Source organism: Phodopus roborovskii, unplaced genomic scaffold (genome assembly GCF_943737965.1).
Source record: "Phodopus roborovskii unplaced genomic scaffold, PHOROB, whole genome shotgun sequence".
Classification (NCBI taxonomy): domain Eukaryota; kingdom Metazoa; phylum Chordata; class Mammalia; order Rodentia; family Cricetidae; genus Phodopus; species Phodopus roborovskii.
The window spans coordinates 32911290-32923454 of record NW_026126407.1 but is presented as its reverse complement, the minus strand read 5'-3'; the positions used below and the strand labels follow the sequence as shown (position 1 = coordinate 32923454).

Here is a 12165-nt window from a genome sequence, read left to right as displayed (position 1 = left end):
TACAATGAGAAAACTCCCTTATTTTACCTAGAGCGACACAACAGATTGCAACTATATGCAGATCCTTTTGCTGGCTCATGGAGGAACTGGCTGGGCCATTTCGTGCCCTAACATTTTACCTCCTCACTGTTCCTTGGTTTATCGAGTCACATGTAGCTTAGAGTGGCCTTGGACTCAATATGTAAACGAAGATGACCTTAAAATATGAATTCTTCTGCAGCTATTTCTCAAATGCTAGAGTTACAGATGTGTGCTGCCACATCTGGCTCAGTAAAGAGCTCTTTCAGCATGTCCCTGACTCCGGTCTACCACGGAAAGGAGTGCCCCTCAGAGAAGTTAGGTTTGACATAAATCTCCCACATTGAGCACACTGAGAAAGTTATTTTCCCTCCCTAAAAGCCCCTGAAACGGAAGGCAAGTCCCCAACCTGTGACCAGGGGGAGAAGAGGGGATAATGGAACGCTCCCTCAGGTCTACCTGCAGGTCCCACATGGCTTCTTTCTAATCTGGATTGAACAGCTTCCCAGGTCCAATAGAATATTCTTGACGTTGAACTGATACTTTCTGGCGGTGAATCAGAGTTCAGCACCAGCAGGGGCCCTGGCTTTATAAATGAGAGAGAGGCAGCAGCTTTGGAGTGCGTGTCACCAAAGCAAACCCTGCATGTATGGTGGCAGCTGGAGGAAATGCACAGCACACTTGCTTCTCCCTGGTGTGCTGTGACTGCCCGTGACCTCTTTTCCTAAGGGTTTGGTTCCTGATCGCTTTTCTTTCCCCTCCTCCAGCTTTGCATGATGATAGGCTTAGGCCTTCCATGGATGCTTTGTCACAGTGGCCCTAACTGTTCTCAATCATTTGAAAGAACACTGAAGCCACGGAGTCATTGTAGCCTTAGCTGTCTGAGCATGAGGCTCCCAGGTCAAACTGCTGCATAATTATCTTCAGTATTGAGTATTGAGCAGCTCAAAGTAACACTTCTCAACAACACAGAATGTATAACCACGCACGGTCTCATTTGTTCATAAAGTATTTTTTACAGCTTTGTAAAAACCTGGATGAATTAAAAAGTCGTGTGTGTACATGTGCACTCGTTTGTGTGACAATGCATGCGTGGAGGTCAGAGGACACTGATGTTTGTGTACATGTGTACTCATGTGTGTGATGTGTATGGGTGGAGGTCAGAGGAAAACCTCGGATGCTTCTCCCCATCTCTAGCCTTAGACACTGGCTGCTCTGTGAGCTTCCAGGGATCCCCCGTGCCTCTGCTTCTCATGCTTATATAGCAAGATCCCTGTTCCCAAGGAGCAGCTGCCCTGCTGTCTCACTTGGGGATGGCAGTGTGAGCACTCTGCTTCTGCAGAAGTTGCTCGGGGTGGAGCTGCTATTCAGTACCATCTGGGCAGACCAAGAGTCACGCTAATGTTTATTGTTCCTGTGACACCCACAAATGCTGTATGGTGAGGGAAGCTGTGACTAGAAAGCTAATAGGACCCAGGCCTACTGTACCATTCGCTGTTAGCAGAACCAAGCAAAAGTGACCAGGCTTTTGGAATCAGGATGCAAAAAGGACTTACTGTAAGGAACCCACATCACAAGCCGTCAAAGGGTCTGATTGAGGATTTTGAGCTACTTTCTGCTTTAACCTGTACTTTGACATGTAGCCTGTACTACATGTCATTTAAAATCGAGGGCCACAATATGCTAAATCTTTGGGCTAACGGGTATTAACAAAGATTCTCTGTGCTTATGTTTAAAAAAAAAAAAAAAAAAGACCCTATGATCCTAAGGATGACAGATTCATGTGGAAAATGGCATTCGACTCCAATTAAGCTCTGCTCCTGGGTGAAAAATGGCCATTTTCAGCTGACCAATCTCAAAAAGAGTGTTTTCTTAAGGAACATTTGGCTTTGAATCTTAAGGCAATAAAAAGGCAAATTCCACTCATGTATTAGGTGTCTGTTTTTGTCAAATATGCTAGAAGAACTGACTTAGCAAAGGAGGGCAAGTGCCTCCCCCACCCCATCTGGACTCTGGTTTTCTGGTATGAGGGGGGCTCGGGGCCAGGCTAGCCAGCAAGCACACGCTCTAAACATTCCCTTATATGGACACATACGTTGTTAGTGTGAGTGCTTCCTGAAGGGCTCATAGAACAGGCCAGAAAGCAGGCTTCCCACACCCACCACGACCCTCTGCATGGAAAGTATGAGCCATGCTTTACAGTCCTCATTTGAGCCTCTATTTGCAGAGAAAAGCCCACCCAGGACATGCCACATTTGTCTCTGCGGTACAGGCTTCTGGGTCCCAGCAGCTCTCTGCAGTGCAAGCTAAATACATCTGCATTTAATTCTCCTCTCCAGGGTGGGCTGCAGCATGGGTGCCGATTTCTCACCCACCTCTTCTGAATAAAAACATAGATGACCCTCACCCCCCACATTTGGTTGTCAAGGGAATAATAGAATTAGTGAATTATTTCCCTGGATCGGATTAATCCCTGATCAACTGGGAAAGACCTATAGCCAAGGCAATGCTGCCTACAAAGCAGTGTCCTCTTTGCTAATAACACTAGCACTTTCCTTCTGACAAGCTGCAGGGCAAAATCTTCATCTGGCATGATGTTTTATCAAAAGATACCGTTCAAAAGGTCTGATTACAGAGAGACATCGTTAACAGTTCACAAAGATGTGAAGAAATCAGAACTCCCTAACATGGCTGAGTGAGAAAAAAAACTAACCAGGTTGTAAAATTGTCTGGCAATGTCTAGTTTTACCATCTGCAAAATCTGAAGTTGCCCTAGATGAGGGACTCTCAATAGGGTCAGGCAATATCTGGAACCATCGTTTTATCTGAAGAGGATACTACTGCCATCTAGTGGACAGAGCCCAGAAATGCTGCTCAGCATCGTCTAGGGCATAGTACATGACTCCAACCAAGTATTTATCTGATCAGCAGGGCTAATCACCCTTAGCAACAACTCAACTAAAGCCAACTATAATACATCTACTATGCAAGGATAGATAATATGCAAACAACACCTACAAACCGATGAAGAAACCCAACTAAGAAGTAAGCAAAAACTCTTAACAGCAGTTTACCTAAGAGGGAGTCCAAATGACCGACCACAGACACAGCAACTGATGCCCTTAGATGAACCCAAACCATAACGAGATGCTGAGACACGTGTAGAATGATTGTCATCAAATCCAAATGTTTACCTAATGACAGTACATTTATATCAAAAGACACATCTGATATTTACCACATCTAATAGATAAGAGTAATCAACCGTCAACAGCCCCAAGGCTCACTTTGTTAGGGACAAAATACCCTATTAAGTGAAAGAAGAAAAGGTTTCTTTTGGTACACTTTCAGGTCTCAGTTCATTACTGCAGGGAGAGTGTGACAAGGCAGAGAGACCTATGTCATGACAGCCAGAGAGCAGAAAGAGAAGACCTGCACTTGTGGGCGTCTCCCTTTATTCTCTGTGTAGCCCTGGCTGTCCCGGAACTCATTCTATAGACCAGGCTGGGCCTCCAGAGTGCTGGGATTAAAGGTGTGTGCCACCACCACTTGCATGCAGTGCCTGCATAGGCCAGAAAAAGGTGCCAGATACCTTGAAAACTAGAGTCACAGATGGTTCTTGTGGGTGAAGGGAATTGAACCTGAGTCCTCCTCTGCAAGAACAGCAAGTGTCCTTAATTCCTGAGCCATTTCTCCAACCCCATACTTCCCCCTTTCCCCACCCATTGCCAGCCCATGGATGATGCCACTTACACTGGGGATGAGTCGTTTCCTGCCATCCCTCTAGTCAAGTCTTGTTTGGAAATGTCCTTCACAGATACATCGAGGGTGTGCTCCACTTACCTGCCAGGTGCTTGACACAATCAAACTGAAAGTCACGAGTAGCCATTAGCACCCAGCCACTCTAAAACACTACTCAATTCTTCTACAAACACAATGAGCACCATCCACAACACAAACTGCACAGACAGCAATGGATGACGGACATCAGAAGGGAAAAATACACTGCACAAGTCCACTTAGATAGCTTCAAAGATAAAACTAAGCTCGGGGGGGGGGGTGGGGGGGGGCAGCCCTCAGAATCATGGCTGCTTTGAAGCTATGAGAGGAGGCATGAGGAACTGTCCACAGCGGCATGGTGACTGTTCTGTTTCTAGACTCGGTGGCCGTTACACGGGCTTCTTGGTCAAGTTATTCACTTAAGATTTACACACATGACTGCACATGTTCCTTAAAGAAAACACACAGACCCACAGGAACAGAAGAGCCAGGTACAGCATCTTTGTGCACGTTTCCCCCCTGTGTGATATGAAGCATATAATAATGAAGAAAATACATTTAAATCCTTTTAAATGTGCATTCTGTATACCTCGAAATTAAAGCTGAGTTACCACTGTCACTTTAGAAAGGCAGGTCACAGAACAGGCAGCCTATACATCAGTGTGAAAGTCATGGCCCGTGAAAGCTGAAATCTCTTCGGAGACAGCAGCAGAAGATGCAGCAGAGACACAGGGAAAGGACTTCTCGCTCCTTGCGGCTATCCGCTGCTAGGATTTTTAACTAGTCTTTAGATCAGTGCTAACATGCCAGTGCGATGATTTCCAGGGAGGAAGTTAAGCCATTCTTGGTAAGGCTAAGTGTTCCCATTGACCTCTAACCCATGTCCCTTTCTTGACCTCTACAGACAACAGCTGCTGACCACTCAGCCTGATGAGTTCTTATTTATTCCTCAATGCACCATTTCGTAGGTTGTTTATTTTACACATGTACCCTCTCTTGCCGCGTCTTGTGCTAAAGGTGAAAAACTACTGTTTACACAGCTCTTCTAAGGGAGGCCTTAGCCTTCCCCCTCCCTCTTCCTGCCTCCCTCTTTCATCCTTTCCCCTGCCCTTCCACCCTAATTCCTTCCCTTTCTCTTTTCTCTCCCTCCCCTCCCCTCCTTTTCCTTCCATTTTTTCCCTCTTTCTTTGCTGTCTTAAATGGGAATAACTGACACACCACTTATTTAATTTCCACTTTCTAAGCTAAAAACGCTCTGGGACTCTCATGCCCTATCTTCATCCCAGGAAGCACAGGACAGGACAGTTGGTGATCTCCCCATTTGTCAATGTAGAAAGCAGAGGCCACAGCCCTGCTGAGCATGATTCCTGCCTGTGGCGCCCATTTTGTCCAGGACCAGGGTCAAGACACACACACACACACATACACACACATACACACACACACACACACACACGCTTTCATCTGTCTTGGCTGCTGACATGGTCTCCACACTAGTGTGTGTGTGCATGCTAGAAGAGTCAGCTAGGTGAATTTAGATCCTGGGTGGTCCTTTTGTCCTTAGTGATGGAGCTGGGAGAGATATTTCCTCCAAGGTTAGCCTGTGAAGGTATCATGACCTCCTGGTTCGAATGCAGGCTCTCACTCACAGCTTTTCCTGAAGGGAGGGGCTCGCATGTCCTCCTCCCCCACTCCCATCTTCTACCTTCTTACACTCTTGAGCCCCTGAACAATTTTTTACTACTTATCCCGGTGACTTCTGAAGGCTATGTTGCTATAGCAACCCAGGCCCACTGACCTGTATAAAGAACCTGTTACCAGGAAAGGAACCCTTAGCTGTCTGTCTCCAGGGTCTATTTAAAAGAGAATACAATCGCTCCCCACAGAAGAGGCACCACAGGGCCATTTCAGAGCTTCTGCAGACAGTGAGGGCCTGACAGCAGCTGGTCCAAGTGCCCCAAATTAGGTTGAGGACAGACACCGTGGCATGCTCAGGCACGCCTGGGATGGTACAACCACCAGGGGATGATCCTCTCAGCCCTCACAGCTGCTTCCTTCTTTCTGTATCTGCCTTGGCTGTCTCTCCCTCCACCCACACCTCTCTCTTCCATGGGCCCAGGCTGCAAATAGCCATGTCCTTGTCCTTTACTCTCTGTACAGTTGCCGCTTTCTTCTTGTGGCCAACGGGACCTTTGGAAAAGTCAAGTCCTCTATCGCCTGCCCATAAGGCCATCCTCCCCTGGCAGCTTCTGCCTGGCAGCCAGAGGCCACCTGACACCTGGCTGTCTCTCACCCTCTCTCCTACCTTGGCCTTTCTATGCCTGTTCATCCTGGGTCCTTTCTGCTCCTTTTGGACACAGGTTCTACCTTCTACAACAGCCCATCCTTCCCAGTTCCTCACCATCCCTGCTGGTACTCTGTCCACGCACTCTCAGTGCGTATGCGGTGTATGCGGTTGCCCTTTTGGGAGATCTTTGCTCATCTCCCTCTCCAGAATAAAGACAAAGGTGCCTGTCTCTTATTTGGGGCTGCTATCTCTCCCCTAGAGTTACAATTAGCAGTTAAGTCAGCTCTTAGTAACCTACATTTTGTGTGTAGATGAAGATGCCCAGAGTGTGTTCCATTGTACCTCAAGAGTTACATATCCCCACAACCCTCCATTCCCATGGCTGTACCCTTCCCCGTTTCTTTCCACCACCCCAGTCACAGGTGCCAAGAACATGGAGAGCACAGCCTTCAGGCATGTCATATCTGAGCCAACACGGCCAGGAATGCAGATGATCCATAGCCAGAAAAAGGGCTGGTCCTAGGCTTCCTGAGATGCATCTGTGCGAGCAGGCATCCTTGTGTCAGCAATTAGGATTCTACTCTGTCTCACTCCTGCTGCCTGTACTTCACACACAACATCTCTCTTTGGCCTTTAAATTAGAGGACAGGGTAATTCCTTTGTCTCCTATCATAAGAGCTGAAGATGCAGGGCTACCCTCTGCCTACAACAGCTTCTGGAATGAAGTTCCCACCCAACCTCTAGGACACTCTGCAGGGAAGCCATGACTTAGTCCTCATCCTGTCAGGGCCAAAGGAAACTCTATTTCCCCAAATTCTAGAAGGCAAAGGGGACAACTGGCTATCAGTGGTGTCTATGAGCACACCAAAGCGCACGCTGGCCCCCAGTCTCTCTGGGCGTCACAGTACCTGCTACACATTTCCCATTTCCGAGTCCATTCTAGCCCTTCCGACCTCCTCCCCTATCCTAAACTTCCCCAGCTACTCATGGCCCTTACAACCCTGCTATTCTGACTACGCTCTCTTTGTCTTCTTCCCTCCCAGTCTCCCTCCTCCCCATCTGTGATCTCCCACACTCCTCCTCTCTATAGCCCCACCCTGCTCTGTTCCTGCTTTTTTCATAGCCAGGCTAGTACTTTCAGGCTACTAGGCTCAGGCTGCTACTTCCTCTGTCTTTTCTGGAGTCTTCCAGATTCCTCTGGCTGTTCTCTCCCTCACATCTACAATAAAAACCTTTCCCTTCACCATACCACGGAGCAGTCAGTTTATACACATATCACACTGGCTTCTGCTTTTTCTCTCCCTGGACCCCGTGCTTGCCCCCACAGCACTACTGACATTATAAATATAATTTCCATGGCAACATGACAGTGCTAGGCCAGGCAGACACCTTTGGGGGCCTGCGCCCTCAAAGTATTTTCTTTTACTTTCAGCAAAATCTTTAAGGTGCAACTGAGCATGACTAGAGGCATTTTAAAACAACCTTCGCAGGAACTAGATAAATGGCTCAGCAGTTAAGAGCACTGGCTGCTCTTGCAGAGGACTTGTGTTCAGTTCTCAGTACATGCAATGATGCCCATCCATAACTCCAGTTTCAGGGGATGTCATGCCCTCTTCTGACCTCTGAAAGGTACTGCATAATGTGGTACACGTACAAGCAAGCAAAATGCTCATACATATTAAAAACAAAAATCCTTTTACACATTTTCTAAAATTATGATTTTAAGCATAGCATGTTCAGGAACAGGCCTTAGTATGTGGCTATCTGCATGTATCTGCATAGGTTCCCTGGATAAAGTCCCCATGCTTGCTTTGTTCACAGAGAAATGACCCCACACTCTCCTTGCCTGCTTCGGATAGCAAACTCTTGCCACTCTTTCACACCTTGGTTACGATTATTTTGCCTTACATTCACCAAGATGCAAACCTGTTACATTTGTTCATAAGCACACATGGGAGGCAGGCAGCAGCTGGCTACTGTCCATTCTTCCCCCAGCCCAGTGCTGGCTGCTGGTGTGCTTTCCAAGAGAAAGGACTACTAAGACTTGACCACCTGTTCTGAGGACTGGGCTCCACCAGTCAGGGATGTGGCCCATGCTGGATGAGGGGTGTAGCCCATGAGAGCCAGGTCTGGGTATCTCCAGAGCTTCTGCAGCCTCTGAGGCCTTCTGACTTTCAGGAGAGAAAGTGTTCATGTCAGAGCTGAAACCTTGGGTATGTGTGGGCTCCCCCCCAGCTTGGGGACACCATGGGTTCTGTGGGTTCAGGACTTACCAGAGCTTGCTCTATGAGGAGACAGAACAGGATGGCGTTGCCCACCTCTCTTAGGCTCTGGAACACGTCCGTCTTGAGCTCTGCGTACTCAATGATGTCCTTCAGTTGATGGTGAAAGAACTCCAGGATCCCTGAGAGCCACAAGGGGAGGTCACTGTGACATGGGCACTGTTCAGCCAGGTTGTGGGCTGTGTCAGCCAAGCCACCGCTCTAGACTTAGGAACTCTCTGCATGCCAGCTTAAGGTTGGGATCCCATGCAAAGGTCAATATTAGACAAAGCTCAGGAGGCTGGCACAAAATATCTGGAGCAAAATAAATACATCTGTAGTCTCAAGGAGAACAGCTGTGGCCTATCTGTCCCTCCAAAAGGGACTTGAACTCCTGACACAAGATTATTATTTATAGGCATTATCTACTGAGTTATATCTATCTATCTATGCTATCCTTTTATTACTCATAATATCAGCTAGGCACTATGATCCTTTTTCACATGAGGTTCAGATTGGGCAAGTGACACACCCATAGGCACACAGCAAGGAAGTGTGCAGCTAGGCAGGCATGGACACCAGAGCCTATAGTCTCATCCTTTTCCTGTTCTCAATCACACTCACGTGGAAAATTGTGTCTTAGCTTTTGGAAACTGAAGATACAAGGTATCACATTTATAGCTTCTTCTGTCTTTCTCCATACTGAGTGGTTAAAAAACAAAACAAAACAAACAAACAAAAAAAACAAAACCCATTTCCAGCCTCAGTTTATCTATGTCACATGGCACCCCACTTGGAGTACCAACTGCCTGTAAATAGGCAGATGGGAAGGCCTGCTCCAGGTGCTGAGGACCATACATGTAAACCTCCTCTTCGCTGTTTAAATGCTCTCACACTCGCAGTGCAACTGCATCTGGCCAGCAGCCCAGTGGGCATCCTCACAGGACCATTCACCACCCTGACAGAGGACGACACCACTGCTTGTGGGGTTGAGACAGGTCGAAGGCTATCCAGTCAGTGGTGGTCAGAGCCAGGGATGTCATCTGGCTGGCAACTTAGAGACTGAAATCTCCTGAGGTGGAGGCGGGAGCCCTGCCCTGCCCTGCCCTGGGTGTGCATTGCCTCCCTGTCACTCACCTGGGGAGCCATACTCGTGCCGAGGCAAACGGCATATTTTTGGCATCACCTCTATCAGCGTCTTCACATACTGCAGAATGGTGCCTTGGAGCTGCAAAATGAGTGAGCTGGCGTGAGTTAGCCCACTGTTACAGTCTATAACTCTGTGCCAAATGCAGGGCCTCAGTGGGATATTGGAGTTCTGGTGAGACTTGTGAACAAAGCATTTAAAAGCGGGCGGGGTGTGTGTGTGTGTGTGTGTGTGTGTGTGTGTGTGTGTGTGTGTGTGTGTGTGTGTGTGTGTGTGTGTGTGTGTATTGGGGCTGGCAAGATAGCTCAGTGGTTAAGAACACTGGCTGCTTTTCCTAAGGACCTGGGTTCAAGCCCCAGCACCCACATGGCAGTTCACAACTGTCTGTAACTCTCATTCTAGGGGATCTGACACCCTCATATGAACACACATGCTAGCAAAACACCAGTGTATATAAAGTAAGAATAAATAAATAATTTTAAAAACATTTAAAAAGAGGGGGACATCACCCTTGTCATTTATAGACAGAAAAGATGTTTTGAGGGATATATGGTATCCAAGAATGGGTTTTTTCAGGGTTGGGAATGCTTATGATATGGGGGCTGAATGAAACGCAGACAGGGAACTGTGGAGATTAATGCATGTAATCTAATTTAAGCAGGGAAAATGCATAGCACATTCCTCCATGTGTCCGAGGCAAGACATCTTTAATCCATTACTGCATTTGTCTGCTCTCCTCTGGACTTGGCATGGCAGCCCTTAATGACCCATGGCTTCTCATGGCTGCTCCTAAAGAACGAGATCGAGCAAGAGAATTTGGCTTATTCCTTACATGGTTGGTTCTAAATTATTTCTCTCCAGGAACTCAAGATTTCCAGAGAAATCTTGTTCCCATATTTTGGCCCTGCTTCTGCATCACTACAGGGAATTAAATGAAGCTTCCTCCAACCATACTTGGGATATTCACAGAAAGCTGGTAATGGGGTATAGAAGTCCCTGTAACACTAGTAGCAGTGGTCAGCAAGAAACCCCAGGGCACAAAGTGTGACAACTGATTAGAGATGTCTGCCATGGTCATGAGAATTAAAAAAAAAAGGGGGGGGTCAGCATATGAGCTGTGGATTTGCTATGCTCAAGTCTTTTGTTGTTGTTTTCATTTTTTGCTTTTAAAGGGCCTCATGTAGTCCAAGCTGGCCTTGAACTTACTATGTAGCTGCGGATGATCTTGGACCTCTGTTTTCCCTACCTCTACCTCCCAGATGCTGGGATTTTACAGATTGGTACTACCACAACAGCCAGATTTATAATGGAGAATGAGCACCAGGGACTGAACGAAGGACCTTGTACATATCAGGCAAGAACTGTACCAACTGAGCTACACACCCAGCCAATCATGCTAAATTAGTTAATGAAGAACATAGTTGGGCAGATTGAGTTGTGACCTGGCTTTGAATGTCAAAATCAGGGTTTCTCAATTTAGTTAGTGGAAACAATGAGTGAATTCTGAGCCCCAAATGGGAGGCAAAGGTACAGGTCAAGGTCTATGTAGGGTCAGAGAGACAGCCAGTGGTGAAGAACACTTGCTACTCTGGCTGAGGACCCGGGTTTGGTTCCCAGCACCAGTATCATGTGGCTCATAACTGCTTGGAACTCCAGTTCCAGGTGATCCATCACCCTCTTCTGGTATTTGTGGGTACTGCATACACAGGATGCACATATAGATAAGCGGGTGCATACAGATATAAATAAAAATAAAAGTTATATAAAAAGATATAAAGAAATGCACCAGAAGGTGTATAGAAACTACCAGGAAATAAGGACCAAGGACTCCCAGGGTGACATCAAGTGGCAGAGCTGGTACACCTGGGTTTGGTTTTCCGATTAGAAAAACCAGTCCTGTGAACAGCTACTGCAGCTGGGAGCAGCCCCAGCAGCATCCTTACCAGGCTCTTGACGATTTTCAGCAGCTCCTCCATGACCACGGCAATGCCCTGGTAGCCCAGCAGTCTGCACATGGTCTTGAAGTGAGGAGGGCCCACGAAGTTCCTGTACGAGCTATAGATGTGACTGTAGGCAATGTTGAGAGGCTGGAAACAAATTGAGGGGAAGCGGGTGAGGAACTCCTACATGGAAATAGGAGAGGGGTATCCTAGCAGGTATTTTGCTGATAGAAGAAATAGGATCTTGCTACCCAGGGTTCCTTCATTGGTCCTGGAGTGAGATGTGGCCAATGATTCGTGATGGAGCAAGTGTCACTAGGCCAGAGAAGCTGCTTCCCAGTGGGAGAGGTGTAAGAGCTCCAAGGTCAAAATCAAGAACACAGGGAAACCTGCCACCTGTAACTGTCCACAGACAAATTGAGTTGTGCTCTGGGATAGAGTGGCTGCCTTTCTCCTGGAGGTGGTTTTGTATCTGGAGATTAGATGTCAGCTGACAGGCCACCATCTTCTGCTCTTGGCTGTTTCCATCTATGATATGAGGGGGTTTTGGAATGGCTAGTCCTGGGAGTTGGGAGATTTATATCTGAGAGCCCGGCAAGATCAGCAAGCTTTTTGAGCCTTCATTTCCCACTCTCTGTGAACGATAGGTACTGGATTAAGTTAGTCGTGTCAAAACAGCAGTCCAACACAGGAAAGATGTCACAGGTGCTCACATGCAAAATATACATAGTA

The 12165-nt window shown here is 47.2% G+C and overlaps 1 protein-coding gene across 5 annotated transcripts in view; it reads right to left on the bottom strand.

The window, feature by feature from the left end:
- Cyfip2 (cytoplasmic FMR1 interacting protein 2) overlaps positions 1-12165 on the bottom strand; it is a 117529-nt gene that overhangs the window by 21295 nt on the left and 84069 nt on the right. For all 5 annotated transcript variants that reach the window (XM_051180865.1, XM_051180869.1, XM_051180866.1 and 2 more), the window contains 3 exons: positions 11437-11580; positions 9484-9574; positions 8359-8489 (listed from right to left, as the gene is read on the bottom strand). In XM_051180865.1, coding sequence (XP_051036822.1) covers positions 8359-8489; positions 9484-9574; positions 11437-11580 — 366 coding nt within the window. The remainder of the gene's footprint in view (positions 1-8358; positions 8490-9483; positions 9575-11436; positions 11581-12165) is intronic.